This window comes from Neomonachus schauinslandi, chromosome 7 (genome assembly GCF_002201575.2).
Source record: "Neomonachus schauinslandi chromosome 7, ASM220157v2, whole genome shotgun sequence".
NCBI classification, from domain to species: domain Eukaryota; kingdom Metazoa; phylum Chordata; class Mammalia; order Carnivora; family Phocidae; genus Neomonachus; species Neomonachus schauinslandi.
In genome coordinates this window covers 110,340,877-110,364,897 of record NC_058409.1, presented here as the reverse complement: position 1 = coordinate 110,364,897, position 24,021 = coordinate 110,340,877, and the positions used below count along the sequence as shown (strand labels likewise).

The 24,021-nt window shown below is 49.2% G+C and overlaps 1 protein-coding gene across 1 annotated transcript in view; it reads right to left on the bottom strand.

Moving 5' to 3' along the window:
• Positions 1-2,066: 2,066 nt before the first annotated feature.
• Positions 2,067-24,021, bottom strand: part of SH3TC2 (SH3 domain and tetratricopeptide repeats 2) — a 50,865-nt gene continuing 28,910 nt past the window's right edge. The window contains exons 9-17 of the mRNA XM_021696974.1: positions 22,057-22,190; positions 19,524-19,565; positions 17,702-19,399; positions 17,415-17,595; positions 9,930-10,080; positions 7,724-7,846; positions 6,404-6,554; positions 4,396-4,592; positions 2,067-2,361 (exon numbers count right to left, since the gene is read on the bottom strand). Coding sequence (XP_021552649.1) covers positions 2,170-2,361; positions 4,396-4,592; positions 6,404-6,554; positions 7,724-7,846; positions 9,930-10,080; positions 17,415-17,595; positions 17,702-19,399; positions 19,524-19,565; positions 22,057-22,190 — 2,869 coding nt within the window. The 3' untranslated portion in view covers positions 2,067-2,169. The remainder of the gene's footprint in view (positions 2,362-4,395; positions 4,593-6,403; positions 6,555-7,723; positions 7,847-9,929; positions 10,081-17,414; positions 17,596-17,701; positions 19,400-19,523; positions 19,566-22,056; positions 22,191-24,021) is intronic.

The window sequence follows — 24,021 nt, the reverse complement described above, 5'->3', positions numbered from 1 at the left end:
ATGCATAACTGTTCTGGAACGCATATGCCCTTGTCTGTCTCCCAGGAATGTTGTTGAAAGGACGCTGCCTGGGAGGTTAGACCCATCCACAACATCCCTCCCTGATCAGGGATTTTACAGTTTGTGGTGGGAACAGAATCACATCTATTTTACATGGTTGTGGATTAGGTCACTTCGTTTCCTTCCTGGAGAAGAATATTCTAGAACAGAGACCGTTTTGGCAACCAACCAAGCTCCTAAAAGAAAATAAGATGTACTGATGTGTAGACAATCTTGATGACTAGAAGATGCCATGTTGACTCAACTTAACACCCCAATCCCAACTCACCGCACTACCAACCATCTGGTGGGCCCAAGAAGCTAGAAATTAAGGGCAGAGGGTCCGATAAAATCTAAGCTGCTGGGCATCGGTGGCCAGCCCTATGGCTAGATCATCTTGTATGTTCCCACATTTCAGAACAAAGGTGAACCCCCTGCATCAGGATCACCTGAGTCGCTCATTTAAAAATGCATGTACCTGGGGCATCTCCCAGACCTACTGAATCAGAATTACTGGAGTAGGAATCAGAAAGTTCATTTTCAGCAAGTTCGGCAGGTGATTCTTTTGCACATTATCTGAGAACCATGGCTCCAAAGCAGTGTTTCTAATGCTTTAGTCAATCATCTGGAGAGCAAGGCAAAAGCGAGGGCTCCAGAGATTCTGATTCAGAGGTCTTAGGTGGGCCCCAGAATTTGCATTTCAAACAATCTCACAAGTGAGGCTGATGCTGCTGGTCCAGTCAGAGGACCATACTTGGGATTCACTGCCTTAGGGAATTCCTGATTCCATTATCAAAGCACTCAGATACTGAGGTAGGCAGCTTCTGAAAAGGCCCCCAGTGATTCCCTGCCTTCTGGTATTTACCTCTCCCTCTTCCTGTGGGCTGGACCTAGCGACTCCCTTATAATGAATAGAATAGGCAAAACTAATTGGATGTCACTTCTGAGATGAGGTTAAGCCGAGAGACTATTCTCTCACTGGGCTCTCTCTCATTTGCTCTCTGACAAAGCCGGCTGCCATGTTGTGAGCTGCCCTGTGGAGAGGCCCACATGGTGGGGATCTGGGGGCAGCCTCTGGCCAACAGCAAGCAAGGAACTGACTCCTGCCAACAGCCATGGGTGTGAATTTAGAAGCAGAGCCTTCCCCTAGCTAAGCTTGAGGAGACCGAAGCTGACAAGCCTTGACCGTAGCCTTGTGAGCTGCCCTGAGCCAGATGACCAGCTAAGCCATGCTTGGGTTCCTGCCTTCCTACAGAAATCATGAGATGAAGGGTGTTCCAAGCCACCCCATGTGCTATGCAGTGACAGATAACCGATAGAGATGCTTTGTTGAGGAGCCGCCCTGAAATCCATATGGCACCTCGGCGTTTAAACCAACCTTCAAGCCTCCCCCATCTCATCTCTCCCCATTATAAAGGAGACAAATGTGCGTAAAAGTAGAAGAGCAATATTTAATAATATATACTATTTACATGTAATTTATGTCATAATTTCCTTAGTGTTCAATGTTTCAGCCTTGGCCCTTGAGGAGCCTCCCGGAGTTTCTGGAAGGTTATGGAGGAGCAGAGCCTCAGTCAGGAGAAGGGAATCCGCATGAGACCCCAGGCCCTGTGTGCTGAGCTGGCCATTCTGAGGCCGTGTTTTGAGCTAAGAGCATGGTGAATTCCCACCCACCAGTCCCCATGAGCAGGAGGAGGAGCACCTCCTTTGGCTGAAGAAAGAGAAGCAAGAAACTACCAGTTTCTCTGCTGGCAAGGGGAGGGGGGCTTTCCCTGAGAGAAGTCAGTGTGCCTCCTTTCCTCACTGGGGGCAGGAGAGAGGCTCCCCCTAGGGGCAAGCTTTCCCATTTTCTCTAGGAGAGCTGCGTATTGACAGAGGCTGTACGTGTGGACTTGAGTCCACTGGAAACGCTCTGGACACGAAACCAGGACTTCCAATCCCTGCTCTATCATCCACTCCTTGTGCGGCCCACCTGGAATGAGGCCCTCTCCCTCTGGGCTGTGCTCGTCCCCTGGGAAGATGAGGGACTGGGCCAGGTGATGACACAGACCCTCCAGGTCGGGGTGGAGGAGCCCCGGGAGGGGAGGCAGCTCTGGCCATGGCCACCGGTCAGATCTGGGACAGCTGTCCTCAGAGGGCCAGCCCCCCACCGCTCAGCCACCGTGCCCTCTCTGAGGCGCGCCCGGAGGGGCTGCTGTACCACAGGGGGCTCTGGCAGATGTTGTCCAGCCTGCTTCTGATGGTGTCCTGCAGCTCCTCGTCACCCAGCAGGACCGCTGCTGCCAGGGCCAGCCGGAAGTACTCGGCGGCATCATGGGCATCCTAACCGCACAGCAAGGGGGCAGAGAAGAGACAGCAGTAAGCAAACACTTCAGCAGTGCCGGGGACTCAGAACTCGAGCTTTTGTCTGCCCCACACACTTTCCCACCCCCTCCTCCTGGTTCCTAGGGGACCTCCTGCCCCACTCTACGTGGGCCAGACAGGTGACATTGCTCCCTCAGTGGCCCTCCATCCTCAGGCACAGGGGTGGCACCTCACCCAGGCTCAGCTAATCATGCAGCGACATCGTCCTGGGCCCAGGGCCTCAGGGATTCCTAAATGACTCAGGCCGACCTAGCCCAGTCATTCCCTGGGACCTCTCAGCGTGACCTCACAGAGCAAATGGTCCCTCACCCTCTTAGCCATGGGCTTGAGGCTGCCAATAGCTGGACGCAAAGGACACCAAGAAACAGAAGTAGAAACATACAGAGGGAAGAGAAACAGGAAAAGGTGAGGAAATCTGTGATGACATTTGAGTACCAGCATCCAGAACTACCTAAAACTCCTAAATTTATACTTGAACTTCCCAGTTACTTGAGCCAATAAATTGCCTTTTTTGTTTAAGCTAACTTGAGTTGAATTCCTCTGCCTGGCCCCTAGATCCCCTGGTTGAGTCAATCCGGTCATACACTCTTTGTCCCTGAACCACTTCTGGGGAGCTATGGGATAGAGGTAAGATGGCTGGGGAGTCCTTCACTACACCGTCGTCCCTCCCCACATGGTAGGAATGAGGCTTTTTTGGGTGAGATTCAAAAAGGGTTGTCTGGTTCCCATTAACCCTCATAAGTCAATAATTAATTCAGGCCAGAAACAATGTCTGGTAAATAAGAAAAGGACAGCAGAGTTGCCCTGAGGTTCTCCTGGGGGCCAAACACAGGCATGACTCAGAAGGATATTAAGAGATTAAGGGTTGGGGGCGCCTGGGTGGCTCAGTCATTAAGCGTCTGCCTTCGGCTCAGGTCGTGATCCCAGGGTCCTGGGATCAAGCCCCACATCGGGCTCCCTGCTCCGCGGGGAAGCCTGCTTCTCCCCTCCTTCTCCCCCTGCTTGTGTTCCCTCTCTCGCTGTGTCTCTCTCTGTCAAATAAATAAATAAAATTAAAAAAAAAATAATAGGGGCGCCTGGGTGGCTCAGTCGTTAAGCGTCTGCCTTTGGCTCAGGTGATGGTCCCAGGGTCCTGGGATCGAGCCCCGCATCGGGCTCCCTGCTCAGCGGGAAGCCTGCTTCTCCCTCTCCCACTCCCCCTGCTTGTGTTCCCTCTCTCACTATGTCTCTCTCTGTCAAATAAATAAATAAAATCTTTAAAAAAAAAAAAGAGAGATTAAGGGCTGTGCTGGTGCAGACAGGGACCTCTGGTCAGGGGAAGCCAATACCAGGGACAAAGTTCGAGGGCCAGAATTGTAACAGAGACTTTCAGACCACCAACACAGTTCTAGAAGTGCCTGGAAAAATAAGAAGCTCTGAATTCAACTCCTACTGAGCAGGCAGGAGAGTCAGGGCTAAGGCCTCATTAGGACAGAGACATGTCTGCCTTCCTAGACCCCACCTCACTATCTCAAACATGTTAGCATGTACCCAGGTTTCTCCTAGAGTCTTATATAACTTTATAAGAAATATGTCACGACTGACTAGTTAACCTATAATATTTTGAAGATGCACAATTAAGTATTAATTTTTATTTCAATGTTGGAGCTTATAGTTCTTTTGTTTTGCATCTCACATATTTCTATAGGCCCTCGAGGAACCCACAGGGACCGGGCAATGTCCCCATAGTACCTGACAGATAAAGTGGCTACGGAAGTCATAGCAGGGTAAGGAGAAAGAGGAGCTAGGATCCCTCTCCTCAGCAGACAGGAGCATCTTTGAGGTCTCCATTGGGGCTGAAAAGAACCATCATGTCCCCAGAGGAGTCACTCCCCACCCTATGAGATGTGACTCCCCATCTTGGGCCACTCGACTGTACCCTTAAGGCAGAGGGTCAGGGAAGAATAGGGTGGGACTGCAGCTCTCACACAGCCTGGTAAGCCTGGCTCTTACCTTCAGCTGGTAGAATGTGAGTCGGCCCAGGCGATAATACACCTTCGCGTAGTATAGGGCCTCCTTGGGACTCTGCAGCCAGGGTGGACAGAGGGACAGAGTCTTCAGGTAGCAGTCCTCAGCCATCTCATACATGTGCAGGGAATAGTAGACTGTAGCCAGACGGTGAAAGGCCACCAGCTCCTGCTTCTGATCTCCTAGGAATTGGAAGACTAAGGGAAAGATCTCGCAGCCAACACTTCACGGGCATCCGATCACTCACCCCATTCTGTGCTATTTTTTGAAGGTCTTCTAGGGATCGGGGACTGTGCTTGGGATACACGGAATAAAGCAGAAGAGGTCCCTGTCCTCGTGTGAGGTTCACTGTCTCCTAGGACACAGATGTTCCTTGAATAATCTCACACACGAAGGCAAAATTACACCTGTGGTAAGTGATGCAAAAGAAAACACTAGGCTCTGGGAGTGACTGCTTAGAGCACGTGTGCTCCTCAAGATTTTCTAGGACGATTTCCTGAAAAAAATTTTCTCTTTTTAACAGATGTTTCTGTAACTCAAGATTCTGGGAAATGATTATTCCCAAGTCCCTATAATGAAACATGGTGACAAAACTAGCTTGATGGGGTAGCTAAGGATTCTTTGTAACGAATAACTCTGTAGTACAAACGTCTTCTCCACATGAAAGCCTCCCCCTTCAGAGAGCTCCCTGGGGCTGCCCCCAGGAGCAGTCACCCTCTGGCTCCTTCACCAGCTCGAAGTCTCAGATGACTACAGAGAACGCCCCCCACCACCCACTTCTAACTCATGCTTTAGAACCTTGGTTTCTAATGGGTCTATGATTTGTTGTTCTGGGTTTTGGTGGGTCTGTTGTTTTAATAACCAACTCCTTTAATACAAAGTGGCCTTTTAAAGAGAACAAAGGCTTCCCATTGTGGTTTTGGAATATTTGCAAGGTGGCTGTTTGATGCAATCTGAAAAACATCACTTTTAAGCTTCAAAGAGACAAAAGCCAAAAATAAAAGAAAAAAATCCAAGGGAGAGAAAATTCCCTGATATGGAAAAATCCGGTCACGGGGAAGTGCACAAAAGGGTGATATAGCCTCCTTTCAGCTTCTGTCCAGGGAAGGATAAAGGAGTGCTCAGAGCGGGAGCTGCCTGGGGCTCCCACCGCCTTTCCTGAGATAGCACACTGTCCCTCAGATAAGATTTTCTGCAGTAAAGAAAAAGGTAGGAAAAGGAGAGAGAGAGCTCTGAAGTGCAATTAGACACAATAAAGTCCAGTGCCATCCACATCTCAGGCCCTTGAGAATGCCCAGAAGTCCCTTCTAGAATCCTCCCAGAAGACTCCATTTGCCCCTCCATCAAATCAAGCCTTCTCTAATCAAACCTGCTTTTCCTCAAGACCAACATTCAAGAGGAGGGGTTTTTTTTTTCATCTTTTTTTTTTTTTCTGCCTTTTTCCTGTTTCCCACTAGCTTCTGGGGTCATTGCAAGCGTTTTCAGCTACACAGTGAGTTAAGTTCATGGGAATTTGATCTTCATTTACTTTTCAATTCCGTGCGGAAAATGTGCTTTTGACTAACAATCAACCCATTAAAAATCTAGAGCAGAGGCCTCTGGTAACAGGGGCACTACCTGTGCACAGGATAAAATACCACCTACCCTGCACTGGGGAACAATGCCGACGGTGGAATGGTAATCAGTATGGCACAGGTAACACTCAGCAAGGACTTAGGGATCAAGCTCTGTGCTGCGGGTTTTACACGGATAATCACTGGTCTTCATAACAACTGCATGAGGTGGGGGCTGTTTTTAATCCCCTTTTGCCAATGACACACTTGTGGCATATAGACATTAAGCAGCTTGCTTGCAACTAAGATCTCAGTTGGGACCTGGGATTTGAACCCACACAGTCCGACTCCAGAGCCTCTGCTGTTATACTCTGTTATCCCCCCATTGGATAAGCGGGTAGCCCTCCCATTCAATATGGCCGACCATCAGGACCACCTACCTATGACCGTGCTGAGTCTGGCCGCCAAGGTGGCAAACTCCAAAGCCTTCTCATAGCCTTCCAGGCTGATCTGCAGCTCCGTCAGCTTGTTGAAAACCCGGAGCTCTGTTCTCAGGGCCTTCATCCTCCTCGCTAAAGGAACGGCCCCGGCCTGAGAACAGAAGCACGTGGAAACATAGTCCAGCTAAGAATCCTTGGTACAGACCATACTCTAGGAGGCTTACATTTTGCTGGTAGGGGTTGGGGGGATGGCCATGGCTTTTCACAGCTCGCTCTCCTGGCCCTTGCTCTTGGTTGCTCTGCCCAGATTTTAGAGGTAGGAGAACTAAAGGTCATCAGACCTCCTAAGACCAGAAAAACGGAGATGAGGAAAAGGAAGGTGACATTTCTTGAGGCCACATGGGAACGTATTCACCTCCCAGCCACATGATCCATTAGCAACCACAGCACCATCTGTGGAGTATGCACATGGTGTCTGAGAGTGCCCAACAAATAGTCATTTCTATTACTTTCATTATGATAGAATTGTAGGCAGGTCACTTCATCCCTCTAGACTTAATTTTCTCATCTATAAAGTGCACAGGACACTGAGTAGCTCAATAGTCAGGGACATGCTTCTTGTTCTCCCCACCCCTAGCTCAGTGCCTGGCACATTGATAAATGTTTGATGACCGAATAAAGAGCTGAATGAGCAAATGAATGAATAAATGAAATTTTAGGGTCAAATAAGATAATGAGGTTTCCGACCTTCAGTCAGTGATGAACAATTATGATTTTGACATATCTGCTTAACATCTGCACAATTATTTAATTACTATTATTTTTAAATCAATGCTCTTTTATTACTTTGCCTCATCCTTTGCAATAATATCTGTGAAGTCATGGGTTTGATGTGCTGGTGTTACACATTTTTAATTTTTAAAATATATTTGGATGTGCACATTTGATAAAAACATAGTAAAACGAAAGTGTTCATCCGGGGACCCATCATCTCCTACCATGCCGCCAGTGGTACACAGGAACCTTCTGGTAAACACAGAAGTATGCTAGAAATGGTAAAGTACCATGCACCCAAGAGGTGTAATTATTTTGGTGTGTTTTCCCAAAAAGGATAATTTATCAAGCCCAGGAATGACAGAGTTTATCAACCCCTTCTTTGAGAGCCCGTTGACTGAAAAAAGGGAGAGCAGGTGGGCACTGGATGAGGAAGGAAAGAAAAAGGAATCCCAGCAGGAGAGGGGAAGGGGACCCCAGGCCACGTAGCCCTGCCCACGTTTGTGCCAGGACCCAGCTTGGTGCACGACGCAGCCCGGGGCTCACTCGGTAATACTCCACCGCACGGTGCCTGTGGCGGTTCCCATTGAAGAACACGTCACCTGCTTCTTCATAGAGTTTGAGAGCCAGAGAGGGCTCCTCAGACTTCAGGGCTTTCTGGATGGCTGCCTGGATGGGACAGAGACAGGTGTCAAAGGCAGAGAGGCCTTCCAAATATCCACAGGAGCGACAGGAATGAGATCCTGGCCACCTGGGTTAACCCTCTGCTCACATCCTCCAAACCTGAACTGTCCTCCGCACTCACAGGGCCAGTAGGAAGCCTTTGCAACTCTCGAGTCTGACATTTCCCCACCACGGTATGAGAGACTGCTGTGGTAGCCCGAGAGACGATTTTGAGCAGTACATAGACAAACATCTTATGTTTTAATAGTTCGGTATTTATTTTAATGTGTTTTAGAGAAAAGATTAATAATACATCCACACCTGTGGTTTCAGATAGTGTTATTTAGTGTAAAAAACTAAGTTGATTTGAAGTTGAGTCAAAGAAAATAGTAATGGGACAGAAAATACACGAACATGGCAAAACCATGAACTTCACCCATAAATGGCTGCAGTTTGGAAAACAGTGATCTCATCCAACACCTGCACTTCGCAGATGGAGAAACTGAGGCTCAGAAAGGAGACGGGAACTCTGTGTTTACATAGTAGTGAGTGGCAAAGAAATGCTAGTGCCTTCCAGCCCCCTACCCTTCTCCTGGCACCCAGGATCTCTTTAGCTCTCGCTTCCATACTGCATCTAAACAGAAGGCGGAGAGGAAGCCCAAGTGGCAGATGGACCCCACAGCATCTGCAGCACCACTAGGGGGCCTCAGAGAGCCTGAGGTTGAGAATGGCCCTGCAGAACAGCGGGAACCAGTCTGGGGTTGTGCGGGCCTGGGACCAGGCCTGGCCGTGGAGTCTCTGGCGCAAGACCCCGCCGTACAGAGGAACAGGCAGGGAGATGGGATCCTGCCATCCGGAGGCTCTGCCGCCAGGCAATGCACAACCCCACGGCTCAGCTCCCTCTGGGCCTCGCCTCCTGGAGAGCCAAAGGCAAGACCTAATTGTCTGCTCTCCGAAAGCCCTCCGAGTTCTAACATCCCACGGCAGAATAGCGTAGAGGCTGAGAGTGAAGGCGTTATGTCACACTGTCCGTGTGCAGTTTTCACCACTTACCAGCCGGATCACCTTGAGTAGGTTACTCGGGCTCATTGAGCCACATCCGTAAAACGGGAGCTTGAGTAGAAACTCCTGCTGCATTTGGAATGAGGGTTCAAATACAGCAGGTATGTGACGTGCTTGCAAAATCTCCTGTGCATAGTGAGTGCGCGCTCAATGCTACACAGCCATAATTAAGCCTCGGTGGAAGTGGGTTTGTGTGCGTTTAAGTAATAAGGGGAATAATAGGGAGAAAATAAGAAATGGGAAGGAAGAAAAGATAACTGGCATATTTTCAATGGAACAAATCATATATGCCATTATAATGTCAGCCTCGTGCAGATAACAGAAATGATGATTAAAAAGAAAAAAATCCAAGGGATTTTTAATAATAATGATAATAAAATACCATTCATTAAGGATTTACTAAGTCCCAAGCATTTAGTAAATGCTTGCTTTGCATATCTATTTACTATGCAAGTGACACACCTAACCCTTACCCTAAGAGATTGGGTTTACCCATGAGGACACTGAGGCCCCATGACATAGCAGAAGTAGCTGATGTAGCAAGCCCAAGGTCACACAGTCCGTAATAGATGGCCCTGTGATTGGATTCCAGCCCTGTCTCTCTCCAAGGCTTTTAATCACTGCACTCTACCATAGCTCAGGTATTAAAGGGACACAAGAAAAAAGACTGGAAGAGGACAATAATGTTAACGCCCTGCACACATCAACCTTGCCTCACATTGCAGTGAAACCCCAAAGTAAAGGTGTGTGTTGAGCTTAGCAAAAATAGATCTACTTGACGTGACAGATGAGTGAGCCTCCTAGCACGTTCTTTGAGAGCTCATAGATGTATCTGGGACTCAGGGATTGTTGGTCACCAGACCTCCCTTGGTTCCATCTTGTGCCCAGGGAGCATCCCAGGGTCAACCCTCCCTCCAAGGGCTCAGCATGGATATCACCACTCTCTAGCTACAGCTGGTCACTTTGGAGGGTACAGCTGTCTCCTCTAATGGCCCAAGTGGGCAGATGAGCTCTGCGGGAGACCTACCTGCAGGTAAAGCTCCACCAGCTCATCTTCCTGCATGAGGTAGTGGAGTCGCCCCGCCCCGAGCCAGGCCTCAGCAGCCTTGTCTTTCTCCCCTAGGTCGATGAAGATACGCAGGCTCTCTTTGATGCAGGTGAGAGACTTCCTGAGAGACCTGGGCAGACAGACACAGACCCATTAGGTGTGAGTCAAGGGACCCCTCCAAGGGGCCTTGGAGTCACTCAGCACCAGAGGAAACTGAGGCTCTGGGAGGGAGTGAGATTGACCCTGATCATACAGAGAGGTTGGGGCCTGATTGGAATCTTGGCTCTACTTCAAACATCTGTGCGACCTTGAGAACGTATAAAACCTTTCTGTGCCTTAGTTTCCCCATCTGTAGAGTGGGGGTATCATTGTACCTGCCTCAGAGGATTGTTGGAAGAATTAAATGAGATGGAGAAACTGCAGTGCCCAGAACAATACCCCCCACAGAGTAAGTAACAGTGATGAATGCTCACGTTAGTTGTCACTTTCATTAGTATGGCCCACGGTCCATCCATCTTTCGACTGCACTATGACATTTTTTCCCATAAGCACCTATAACACACAGGGGATGCCAAATGCATATTTACTGAATAAACGCATGAATGAATGACCGTGGTGGTGACTTTAAATCATCAAAAAGATGTTGATGTTTTGTTTAAGAAGAAAAATCAAAGAAGGGCGAAAGTTTTAAGAGGTTGGTGCTTAATGGAGGACTCTAATTATCTGGAAAATTGTCTTACGTAGAAAACTCTTCCCCCCCCCCCCCCGACAGGGATTAATGAAGAAATGAGGCATAGGTAATGTAGTGTGCACAGATTCGGCATTCTAGAACCAGAAGGAACACTGGGTATCATCTAGTAGTTCTCCGTTCCAGCAGCAATTAGAATCACCCAGAAGCTTTTTAAACATACATACACAGGCAAAGTGACCCCAATGCGTGGACACGCCATGGTAGACTGGGAGACTCTGGGAGCATTTTGTCAAAGCTCAGTAGCAACTTGACTGCGAACGTGGGTTGAGACCTGCAGATCCAACCCAGCCCCTTATGTTATAGAGGAAACAGGTCCAAGGGTGGGAAGTAATTTGCACAAGGTTGCACAACACATCAGGGGAAGATCCGGGGCCACAACTCCCTTCTCCTGAGTCCCAGCCCGGAACGCATCCCACAGTGCCTACCTTCCTCTGAGACTCATGGTGCTCCTGCAGCAGCATTATCTGGGAGTTTATTAAAAACACAGACTCCTAGAGTTATCTCAGACTCACTAAGTCCAAATAATTACAGATGCAAGCCCTGAATCTGGATTTCTAATGCACCAAGGTTATTTTTCACACACACCGAAGTCTGAGAACCACTACTCCAAACCATACAGATCCTTCTAGAAACACTGATCATCATCAACCGAGTGTATGAACAGTTAGGAGGTCCTCATCAAACCTCATTATGGGCAACTCAGCCCCAAACCCTTGTGCACAGTGATGGAAACAAGCATCGCCTTCAACTAATGAGGCCCTGACTTATCTTGGCGATGAGGCAGCTATTGGCCTTCTAGAGAAAGTGCCAGGTGTTTGGCCCTTGGGAGTTTTGAGAAGAAAGAACTTAGGTTTTCCCCACTGCCCAGCTCCTGACATGACATCCAGGATGGTCACAGGCCACCCTCTCTCAAGTATTAGAATGTCAGACTTGCTGCTGAGACCATGCCGTGAGCTGAGAAGCTGCACAGGATGCCGAGCTGGTCACCAGTCTCCCTGGTTGAGCTAGGATAAAAACTCTTTTATCACAGAAGCCCTGTCCTTCTCTCTCCTGCTTCATACCGCCCCCCTCCCAGACCTCCAGCACAGTTTCCAAGCACTGCTCTCCCCACTCCCACTGGAACAGTTGATGAAGACAGGACTCATACATCTCATCCTCCTATTTCCTGCTCTGTTTTTCTTTATCACCATTTGCTGTCCTGGGAGACCCTTAGGCTATGGTTGTTTTGTCCAGACCCCCAGGGAGCAAGATTTGGGTTATTACAAAGAAGCCAATTACAGAGGAGGAGAGGAACTTTGCTTCTTAGACCTTTTCTCTCCGAGCTCACCGTGACTGCGGATGAGAGATCAGTATTTCCAAGAAACACCCCATTGCAGGAGGCAGGACTTACAGAAGCCTAGCTACTCACACAGCACCATCAAGACTCCTTGTGCATGCAAGGTTTTCCAGAGACCACTGCCTCCCACCAGCATGTACACCTGAGCCATGATATCCAGTAAAAACACATGCATTAAGGTCTGAACTTGGGAGGTGGTTTCCAGCCTCCTTGGTCTTGCCATGTCAGCAATCACCACCCCATTCGTTCACATATGACAATGGCAGTGCTTTATCACCCACCGGATGAGCCACCGGCTTGGCCTGGAATGGCTCAACATCCCAGTTCCTTCAGCCTCACCTGCAGCAGGCTCTAGGTGTGGTTTAGCTCCCAAATCAAAAGAAGTAAGGAGCCTGCTGGGGGGGACAGCCTTCATCCCAAGTGTCATGCACTCCTGGGCCATGTATGCCCACGCCCTGTCAGGGTATCTCTCCTCTTCTTCAATGCTGAGTCCTCGGTTTCCCATTTTTCCTGCCCCAAAGGTTTGGTCTTTACAGCTGAGTCCTTATTTCTTCCTTCCCACCTGGCCCTCAGCCATGAACTTGTGGCCAAGGGACTCTGATGCACCTGCATTCCCAGACTTCCTCTTTCCCTCCCTTACCGGGGTTTTCCAGATCCCTACCCGAATGAGCGTCTGACCTCTCACTCATTGGACCTGCCCCATTGCCATAATAAGAATTGCTACTCACCAAGGGCTGACCCCATGCCAGGTGTTGGGATATGAATTTTCATTATACGTTCTCCCATTTAAACCTCAGAAACGCTAAGCCGCGAGGGATCTTAGCCCATTATGCAAATAAAGAAACCCAATGGGGACCTTTTTATCTTGTCCAAGTTTGCACTGTTCATTTCTAAAACTTTATGTTGAGCCCTCTGCGGTTTTGTCTTGTGATACGTGACAGTAATGGTTCCCTGATATTTATTGAGCATTTGGCATGCATTATCCCATGTAATCATCATAACAGCACCAAGCGAGCAGTAACATTATTACATCCATTCTACGAATGGGAAAAATAAGGCTCAGAAAGGGTAAGTGACAGAGACCAGGTAACAAACGCTGGTTAAACCAGAGTGTAACCCTGAGAATCTGACTCCAGAACCCCACACACTCCCTCAAGCAGTGCTCAATCTCGGGCTCAGAAACCAGCATATGGGAAGGTTTCTGCTGCTTTTACCCCTCTAACAGCCTAGAAGTTTTGAAGAACATAGGCTACTTTTCAACCTTGAACAAAGTTTCCTCACCTGCAAAAGTGGGGTGGTGAAGTACATCTAGCCTAGCGATCAAATGATGACATGTCAGTTGAAAACAGTTCTTTCCTTGCTCGGGATTACAGAAATGTTAGTTATTGGTCATATTCATTACACTGAAAACCAAATGTTGAGGCATTTCTTTTTTTGTTCCACAGGAATAAGAAGCATAAAAATAAGAATAAAAGCCAGGAGTAATGACTTCTAGGCTACTATTATATTCATACGCAAAGAACTGTTATTTTGTGAGGACCTATTGCATGCAAGGCATTTCTTCTTTCTAAAGATAATATGCACACCCTTCGCGGCACCTACCACAGCTTATAGGATACCTTTGGCGAATATGTATATAAATATTGTCAGTTTCTTGAACTAGTCTATAAGCATTGTGAGCTCAGGGACCATATCTCTCTGTCAGGTGTTTGGGCTGTAGTAAATGCTCAGTAAATATTTGTTGCGTGGGTTCAATAGAGCCTTAAAATCTATGGATCCCACCTGGTTCAGCTCTAGAACAAGGTACAGTCTGTATTGTGTCATCTGAAGACAGAAAACAAGATCCCCAAGGACTGTGCATTGAGAGATTGAAAACACCAGATCCTATAGTTGTTACCCTGGAGGCAGAGAGAGCAAGACTTTAAAGGTCCTGGACAAAGGGACAGCGAAGTGTTCCAAGGCAAAACCCCAAAGGCTGGGCCACAGCTTTCGTCATCTTCTTGCCCTCCCCTACCATCCTCCACCTCTAAACCCTAGAGAAAATCTTTCAAGGAGGAGGAATTAACATGAGTAGCAAGGTAGCATGGAGAAGTGAAGCCATCTTAAATGGAGGAGGCAGGGATCTGGGATGCTCCCAGTGTGACTAAGTGGGTCAGCAGTCTGGATGCTCTGGAGCAGGCAGGGGTCAGACCAGATGCAAAATGAGGCCCTTCTCATCCATACACCTCCCAGAGGTTTCACACTATCACCATCCACACTTGTGGTTTATTGAGGGTGAAAAGTATTGGCTGAACAGGCAGAAGACCTACAGAGTAGTTAAGAATATGGACTCTAGACCAGGGGTTGGCGAACTATGGTGAACTATGGCCCATGAACCATGCAGCCTTCCTCCTGCTTCTGTAAACAAAGTCTCAGCCGCACACAGCCACACTCATTCATCTATGTCATCGACGGCTGGCTGCACGCTGCACCTGTAGTGTACTTGAGACAGAGACCACATGGCCCCAGAGCCTAAAACATTGACTATCTGACCTTTTACCAAAAAGTTGGCTGACTCCTGTGCTAGACTTAGCCTGGCTATCGATCCCCACTGTGCAGCTTCACGCAAATTACTTGGCTTCTTTCGTTCTGTTTCTACAGCTCTTTATGCCCCCACGCAGTTATCCTGAGATTACACATTGCTTGGGAAACGCTGCGTGCTCACTGAACGCCGTCAGTCACCATTATGACCACCATTTTCACTATGGCTGCTCGCTGTGCCAGTCCAGAGGCCCACTGCTCCCCACCCCGGCCCACCCCCACACTCCCTCCTAGGGCACGGGCTGGAGGCCTCTCTCTCCTCTACTACCCACATCCACTTGAACACCCACCTTCCTCAAACCTACAGAATGCCTTCCAAATGTGTCCTCACCTTTCCACAGCTACTTCCAGTCCCTCAGCCAAAAATGCTTGTTCTCTTATCCTCCTCCACTTTCCAAAATCTTACCCATCCCTCACGGCCCTCCTCAAATGCTACTGCCTTCATGAAGCCTTCTGTGACAGTTCCCCAACCCTCAGCCGAAAGTGTCCTCTTCTTTCCCTCCACACTCGCCCCTGCAGCTGCCTGCCATCTTGCCCAGGAGTGTTTGCTGCTTTTGAGCTTCATGAGGATGGAAATTTCGTGGGGAGAGTTTAGTTGAAGAAATCTGTCTGTACATTAAGACCACTTAATAAATACCTCCTAGAAATCAGTGCCAGAAAAGCATTTGCTCCCACAGGTACATTTGTTTATGTTGTGTTTTGTTTTGTTTTTTTATCACACAGTGAGAACCTCTTGTGGCTTTCCCCTTTTTACCTCAGCTACCAGGAAGCTTAGAGCGAAATTACAGTAACCACCTCCAGGTGCGTGCAGATACCTGTTTACCCGTGTCTGTCGGACACTCTGTAGGAGGAGGTGATTTATACATGCTAAATAAATGTGGCATTATAGCACATTCTCCTTGTTGAACCAAGCATTCTGCAAAGGGACAATGCCCTTATGTTTGCATGGTTTCCTCTGACACCTGAGGCACTTCTCGATCGACTTCCTCGTATCACTCACATTGGTGGTATAGCAGGAGCAGGGGAGGTTTAAGTCCTCCCCCAGTTATACAAGACAGAATCTCAGAGATTAGACTTATAGAAGATTAGGGTTAAAAGATCCCCATCTGGATCAACTTCCAGAACGATGGAATAAGGACCGCCAAAAACCCACTACCCCATAAAAGGACATTCGAAGGGTGTCCTAGAATGAAAGCAGTGTCGCTCTGGGGCCACAAGTCCTGTCCCCTCCCACGCTGCAAGGATCTGAAACTCCCTTCCTAGAATGGAAGGCAGAGATAGTGGGAGGTCTGGAGGACCCCTGATTCTTCCAAGAGAGGGAAAGGGTGAGGGAGAGGGAGACAGAGTAAGGGGGACAGAGAGAGAGAGAGAGAGAATTTGTTATCTGATTATTAGTGATCTGGTTGTCAGGGGGCCCAAGGTTGCCAGGTTGCCTAGAAAAGCAACACTTGGGGGTGCCTGGGTGGCTCAGTCATTAAGTGTCTGCCTTTGGCTCAGGTCATGATTCCGGAGTCCTGGGATCGAGCCCCGCATCGAGCCCAGCATCGAGCCCCGCATCGGGCTCCCTGCTCAGCGGGAAGCCTGCTTCTCCCTCTCCCACTCCCCCTGCTTGTGTTCCCTCTCTCGCTGTGTCTCTCTCTGTCAAAAAATAAAAAATCTTTAAAAAAAAAAAAAAAAGAAAAGCAACACTTGTCATTCAATTAGCTTCTCCTCAACTACCACTCTCTGCTCAACTATAGCAATGATCCCGGCTCTATTTTAGATGTCATTCATAATTATGAATATAATGCCATGATGCTAATCTGTTGCAAAATGAAATCGGGCATCTTGCAAACCATGCAGAATGTAATGGAATCAGTTAAAGGCCCATAGAGAAGCAAAACTGAATGAGGGGTAAGCAGATTCCACCCAGCAAGGAGATGAGAGAAGAGAAAGGCAGCAGGACATGGGGGGATACTTCACGCGGGAATCATTTAAAGATCAAGAGGTTAAAAGAAGCTTTGGGGTAAAACAGTTGCATTTTGGTGTATTTTTGCAAAAAGGAGCCTTTAGAAGAGAGAGCTGAAAAGTCGATCACAACATAAAGGATATTTCATGGTGCTCTTATGCAATTCTGTCGACACAATTAAGCTAAAAGTCAACACTTCTTTAGCGGTTGATCCTATGACTTATCGCACGGCTGCAATTCTCACCTAAGTCTCTTCACTAAACGGTGGAAACAAACTCAGTTCTGTCATTTCCAGTTTCATTTTAAAGGGAAGGCTCCAAATCAAACTTCTTTACGATGAAATTTTACCCGCCTGCCAGTGGATCGATTCACTTTGTGCCATTTCTCTAATACCCCCCCACCCCCCCCGACCCCCGCCCTGTCCTCAGGTAACCAAGGCCTCCTGAGGGGGCCAGCCTGGGTATAACTGCCACCTCTCTGAATTAGCTACCCGCAGCCAGGATCACGTGATGCTTATTACAGACATAAGGGAGTAACTGCAACCCAGCCAACATCACCGACCCCCTCCACGGATTGGGCACTGTTCCAAGAGTTCCATGGGTGTCGACTCATTTATTCCCCACATGAATACTATAGTGTAGACGCTACCATTATTGTCTTCGATGAGGAAGCTGAGGTAGGGTGAAATTAAGTAGCTTGCTCAAAGTCACCCAGCTAATAAGTGAGAGAGGACACTGTGGTGGCTGCACACACCATGAGCCTGGGAACTTTACTTCCGGAGGAAAAGAATGCTGTTTCTCTTGAAGGAAGATAAGCTGTTTCTAGACCCGTCCCCAAGCCCCGACTCACCTGGCCGTGTTCAGGTTCCGATAGAGCTGCCCGAGGGACTCCAGCAGCCTCCCCTCCATCTCTCGGTCCCTGAGTTGCTGAGCCAGGGTCAGCCAGTGCTCGTGGTAGGTGATGCATGCCTTGGGGTCTGGGGATACAGAGCTGTAGAAATGGCAGAGGGATTTGGTGACCTGAAGCTGACCTGAACATAAAGCGGGGACATGAATGAGATCGCTTGAGATAGGACGAGGGCAAAACGTGCTCTCACACTTTTCTCTAAAGCTTCCAGTAGCGCAGGACATACTCACTCTTTAGGTGTCGATGCCTTAAGCCAAACAGCAATGCCATTTCATAACAAAGGCGGCCACTGGCTGGCTGGCGCCCATGCACCAGGACTTGGGCCAACCAGAGAAGGACCTGTACTAATTCCATGTCTGTCTCCATGCTGGTATGGAGTTCCGAATAGAGTCGGATGGCCTGCAGGAGATAGTCCTTGGCTGGCTGCTGAGCCCAGGACATAAGGGTCAGGTGGCCGAGATTGGCCAAAGTCACCGCCTGGTTACGCACATTCCCCATTTCCTGAGCTCTGTTCAAGGCCCGGAGATAGCTCTTGGCTGCCCTGTTCAGCCGGCCTTCACCTTGAAGTGCAAGTCCCAGGAGGTTATGGACCACCCCCTTTCGGGTGATACTCTCTGTCTCCTTCTGGGAGTATAGGAGTGGCTCGAGGATGTCCAAAGCCTTCTTGGCCTGGCTGGCTAAGAGATACGCCCACGCCAGGCAGAGGGAAGACTCAAAGGCTTCCTGCTCACTCAACAGCTGCCCTAGCACCAAGGCCTGGCTCAGGTAGTGAATGGCACCATCGGGACACCTGTGTTGGAGGTACACTTTGGACAGGATGAGACACAGGGCCCTCTGGGTGCTCCGACTGGCCTGCTCCTCACAGGCAGCCAGTGCGTGGCTGAGTGCTGGGCAGGCCAGAGCAGAAACTTCACCCCAGCTTGAAGAGGGAACTCTAAGGAGTTTGGTGGTGTTCTGGAGAACCAGGTAGACCTGCCAAATTGGAAAGGACATCCCTTGGCCACTCTGGGTACCACGTTCCTGGACAGAGGCCACTGCGAGGTGAGGGAGATATTTCTTATCATACAGAAAACTCAAGATGGTTGCTGTAACTTCCAAGTCAGGAGGGTGTCCAGAGAGGAGCTGCAGGCGCTCGGCGAAGGGCAGGACCTCCTCATGCCGGCCTAGGCTTAGGAGCAGTCGGATGGCCAGGAAGCAGGCCCTGGCCTCCAAGGGACAACTGCCTGCCACAATGCCCTGGCGTAGTATGTAGGCCACCACGTCGAGCTCGTTCTTGGTACTAGACTCACGGTCCGGCAGGCAGGCCAGCAGGGCCCCTGCTTTTTCCAGCAGAGCCGAGCCTTTATGCCTTAGCCTCTGCCTCAGATAGATGGCGGCCAGATTGATATACAGAGCAGCCACCAAGGATAGATCTTTAAACGTCCCATCAAGAATGCACATAGCCTCCTCAAAGTAGACCCTGGCCTGGGAGAGTTTGACCTTCCTGACACTCAGCCGGCCCAGGAGGAAGCAGAGCCGGGCGTGGGCCCAGGTCCTGTGGCTCCACTTGGCCCACTTCCTTGAGGCCTCCAGGTAGGCCACAAGTTCGTCCTCCTCAGAGAAGCTGTAAAAGGAAGACGTGAGGAAAGAGAAGGAGAAATCATAGAGGCTCTCAAAGTGGTCAGCGTAACCCTCGTGATCCAGAAAAGCCAATATGGGGGCGAAGTTCTCAGCCTCCTCCTCTTCCTGACTAGCGTTCAGGTCCACGAGCAGTTCCGGGTCGTCGAGATCATCGGGCTCTGGCAAGTGATAGCTGTCCGAGGCTGCTGAGAGGAGCTCCTCCTCCAGGCTGGAGTCCTCAGAGCTGCTGGACTGTCTGGAGCCCACAGCCTGATGCTCCTCCCAGGCTCTGCCAGGCCTGGCCTCCTTGAAGCCTTCAGGCTGGGACGCTGTAAGGGACAGGCAGAGTTGAGCGACCATGAGCACCTGCCACTGTGGTGGCCAGCTCCTGGCAAGAGGACAGGATGCTGTGCTGAAGGACTGGAGGTCAGGTTCAGCAAGATCTCTACTCACCACTTAGATCGTTTGGAAGATTCTGGATGGATTCAAACCCACCTGGATACAGAGGAAGGACAGACCCGGTGTTAGGTCAGAATGGGCCACCAAGCCTATGCCTGCAGGTGCACCCCAGACCCGTGGTCCCCGAGAACACTTTGTGTTTAAACTCCCCTGAGAACCTGGGTAGAATTCTCTCCTTCATCATCAGTTTAAGAGCTGCAGGGACCTGCAGAGTATCTTGTTTAAGCCACTCACTTTAGAGTTGGGAACTGAGGTAGAAATAAGACCCAGAGCCAAAAAGAAAAGCAGAGAAGCTGGAAACACAAGTCCTTTTCCAGGAGGTGTGGTTATGGAGAGGATGACGGAATCTAAAGGACCAAATCCCCCAGCTAGATGACAGCAGAGCCATGAACAAAACATGTGGCATCGCCTCCCATTTCCATGTGTACATCCTTCCTTCTTCCTTCCCCCATTCACACAACATCCATCCTCTCAACTGTCATTGACTTAACTGTACAATGCGCCATAGGACTAGGTGACCAAAGGTGACTAATGAAGAAAAGAGAGTGAAGAGGCATCTGAGGGTCTTAGTTTTGTTCCCTGAAGTGACTTCATGGGATGAGGTGGAAGAAGGAACAGTCTGGAGCAGAGCTTCAGACATTCTGCATCTGACGTACGTACTCACAGGAGCTCTAGGCTGAGAAGGAAGTAGATCTGTAGCCAAAGAAAAAAAGTTGAGACTTGCAAATACAGATTTAGGACCCCCAGCGGGTCACAAGGAATGGGTCCAAGTCCTAGGAGAAGCATTCAGACAAGAAGGCAAAGCAGCTGGGGAAGGGAAGTTTGTGAAGGAGCCAAAGAAACGTCAGCATTTCCCAGCAGGTGGGAGGGAGCAAAGGGGACTGGAAAGGCACAGTCTGAGAGAAAAGAGGAGACACGGAGACCAAGGTGCCTCTGGGACAGCCACCTAACGTCACAAAAGTGGAAGAAGGCTAGGTGAGAACCAAGAAGACACCTTGGGTTTGGCAGCAAAGAACGGAACCCTCTTGCGTCTAACTGTGGAGGTAAAGTGTAACTGTGGAGGTGAAGGCCAGATTCACGGCCCCCCAGCACAGGGGCTGCTGGAAATAAGAGTCTACCTCCTCCCAGCAGAGAGGCACCAACTGCCTGTGCCCTCACCCTGGGCTCTCTGGTGGACATTGAGGACAGCGGGCCCCACACCAAGTCAAGCCGCTGCCTACGACTCTCTGTGAGAGTCGCTGTAGCTACATGAGATCTGTAACCTGCAATGGCAGAAGGCCCCACGCCTAACGGGGCAGAGCTAGGGAGCTGCCCTTGCGCCCTGGCCCTCGCTGACATTGGGAGCACATGCCATCCTCACTCGTGGCCAGGGCCGCCGAGAACGCAAATGGTGCCTGAGTTACGAAGCGATGCTCCCTCTGGGAGGAAAAATCACAGAGGGGACTGCTTCCCCATCTCAGAGGCCTTGGGGAAGCTGGAATTTACCAATAGGACGCCCCTCTGCTGGCCGCCGTGGCGTCGGGTAATGCCTGCATCATCATGAGGCTCTGGCCTGCATCCAACAGAGCTGCACTCCTGGGCTTTACATAGGAGGCAGTGGGCTGCCTGGGACCTGCTCCTAGATCTCTCCCTACCACTGGATCCCCAGTGAGCGGACCCCTTAGATCCAAGCCTGTGGCCCACCCCTGTCCAAGGCACACCTGAAGTCGTCCTGGATTTTCCGACCTCAGGTCCCCCCACCAGGTGGCGCCCATAGCTTCAGCTTCCTGGTTCACCCTGGTGGGTGGTGTGGTCTGTTTGTGGCAAGAAAGTTCATGGCTAGGTGCTCCTCTCAAATGCCTCTTGTGCATGGTGAGAGACTCTGATGCCCACCTCTGCTCCGGGGAGCAGGCCTGAAGGCTCCTTCTGCAGAATCTCTCTTCTGTGCCCATGAAGTGTGCCCCATCCAATCTGGCCACACAGGGGTGGACACAATACCACCATCACTGAAGAGATGGGGGAAACACGAATCCTTCCTTAAACCACTACCACGAGGTGAATGTACTTCCTGACACAGAGCAGTGGGTGCTTCCAAAGTAGGAGAAAGGCGTGGCATTCATTCGCTCCGTCATTCAGACACTGATGAGAACTGGCGGCACGGAGGCCCCTCCCCCACCCAAAGCCAACACCGCGGCCCCCGCCCCCCCCCCCCGCTGCCGGGGCAGTCCAGCGTCAGTTTGTGTTGGGGGCAGTGTGGTGGAGTAGGGAATGTCCTGACTAGAAAATGGGGAAGGCACTAATTCACCAGGGCCTCAGTTTCCCAAGCTGTAAAATGGGAGGAGAAATCACCTCTTAGAAGCTGTAATATTCTATGGTCCTGCCTTTATCATCGGGGACCTAGACCTCCTTCAGCCCTAAAAGAAGCGACCTCAGCCACAAGTCAGGAGTTTTTCTTCTCCAAGATTTGAATGGAAGGCTTAGTAGGGCTGGGCCTCTCATGCTATCGCCGAGCTGAGCTTTCAAAGGGGTCCGAGGAGCAAACACTCACTAAGCCGGTAGACAGATGCTATGTCAGTATGAGCAAGCGTGTGGAGGAAGCTGGCACACTCAGCTTTCCTGTCACTTCCCAGGACCCACAGAGAGCATCTTTCCTCATCACTGAAAAAGGCGGAGCTCTTGTTCCTGCATTGAGACAAAAGACATGGACGCAGATCAGTGCAAGGCTCCAGACACAACCGTTCTCTCTCCATCCCAGGACACAGTGAAGGACAGAGAGAAGCCTCCGACGTGCTTGCCGCAGCTGCAACCAGACTCCTCATCCCACTGTTGTACAATCTATTTATCTCTGCTGCCCAGGGGGAAGAGCTCTGAGCACCCGTTCATGAAGAAACGAGCTACATGGCTGCTGAACGGGTCACAGTGGGGATGAAAACACCCCTCCTGTTAAAACTCTATCTCCCGAGAAAAACAAAGCCCCTCCTAACTTGACCCCTACCCTTTCTTTGAGACCACCTGGTGCCCATTTTTAATAGAGAAATACAAATTGGCTGCCCCAAAGGTTAAGGTTTGAAAAGGGACCATGAAAAGATGTTTCTTTGTCGGGTTATTTCAAGAAAACAGGAGGGACAGGTGACACAATCTAGAGAAGCAATGAAAAGAGTTTGACTATGGTCAGAAGAAACCTTCACAACTGTTGACATCTGATTCCATGGCACAGAACAAGAGCATTATGTGGCATGCAGAGAGGGGAGAGGAAGTGGGCAGAAGGAAGTCAGGGGCTGGAAGAAATGACTGCAAATAATAGAGATCCTTATACTCACTGTACTGTATAAACTCATTGTTAAAACTAATTTGCTTACTAGCAATTTGTCATATAATCAAAGAATGTGAAAACTAGAAGTGCCTCAGAAAACATTCAATCCAAAATCTACCTGAACAATTTTTAAGATCTCTCTCTTTCAGGTCTAAATAAAGTTGCGGGGTGGAGAGTAACCTCAGAAACCAATCTTTTAACAAAAATAACTTGGAAGCCCAAGAGGTTATAACAGCTAATACTTGGGGTGGGGGAATGTGTTATGAATCAGACACCCTTATCTCCGTAATCTACACAATTACCCAATGAGGCAGGTACTATTCTTACTCCTTTTTACAGAGAATGAAACTGAGGCACAGAAAAATAAAGTTGGTAACTAGGAAGTGGTTAAAAAAAAAAAGCTTCTCTAGTTCAAGCAGAATTAAGGGGGGGGCGGGGATGGGAGTGCCATGGTCTGCCACCTACATTTTGTCCTCATAACTCAGGTAAAGCCAGTGATGAGGAAACCAGGAACTAATATGAACTACTCAAGGTCACACCACTAATTAGTGACAGACCAGCACAAGAGCTATGTCCTGACATCTGGTCCAGGACTCTTTCCAGGACAGTTATTGAGCCCACATGTCTCTGGCCTGACTTCCAGATTCTCTCAGCACCAGCCATCCTCAAAAGAGCATCTAGTTGAAATCTACAACTAAGCGCATCTGAGAGAAGAAATCATTATAGTCATCACATGATTATATAAAATCATTATATGATTTCAAATTTCTGCAGAATGCTTAAACTTTACAAAGCATTCCTGAATTTACTATTTCATTTAGTGACATGCTCAGAATGACACAGCCAGCAAGTGGTAAAGCTGAGACAGAAACTGATCTTCCACCTCTGTAGCCCATTTCCTCACAGCTGATCTGCTATTGTCCTGAGTCCCAGGTATTTAGAAAGAATCCAAGAAGCTTGACAAATTACAATAGGGTGTTCCTAGCATGGAAATGGGGTTAGAATGGTAAGACTTCTAGAAATATGGCAGGCTGAGATGCTCCACAGGAGCCACAAAGACAGACAAATCCTAGATAAAATGTGACAAGGATAAATATTTTAATACATTCTTTGACTTGAAAGAAAGAAAGGGAAATGCCTGAGAGCCAGAAACAAAAGGAGAAACCAAAGCCGAGTTGGTAAACAACAGCAGATGGCCCG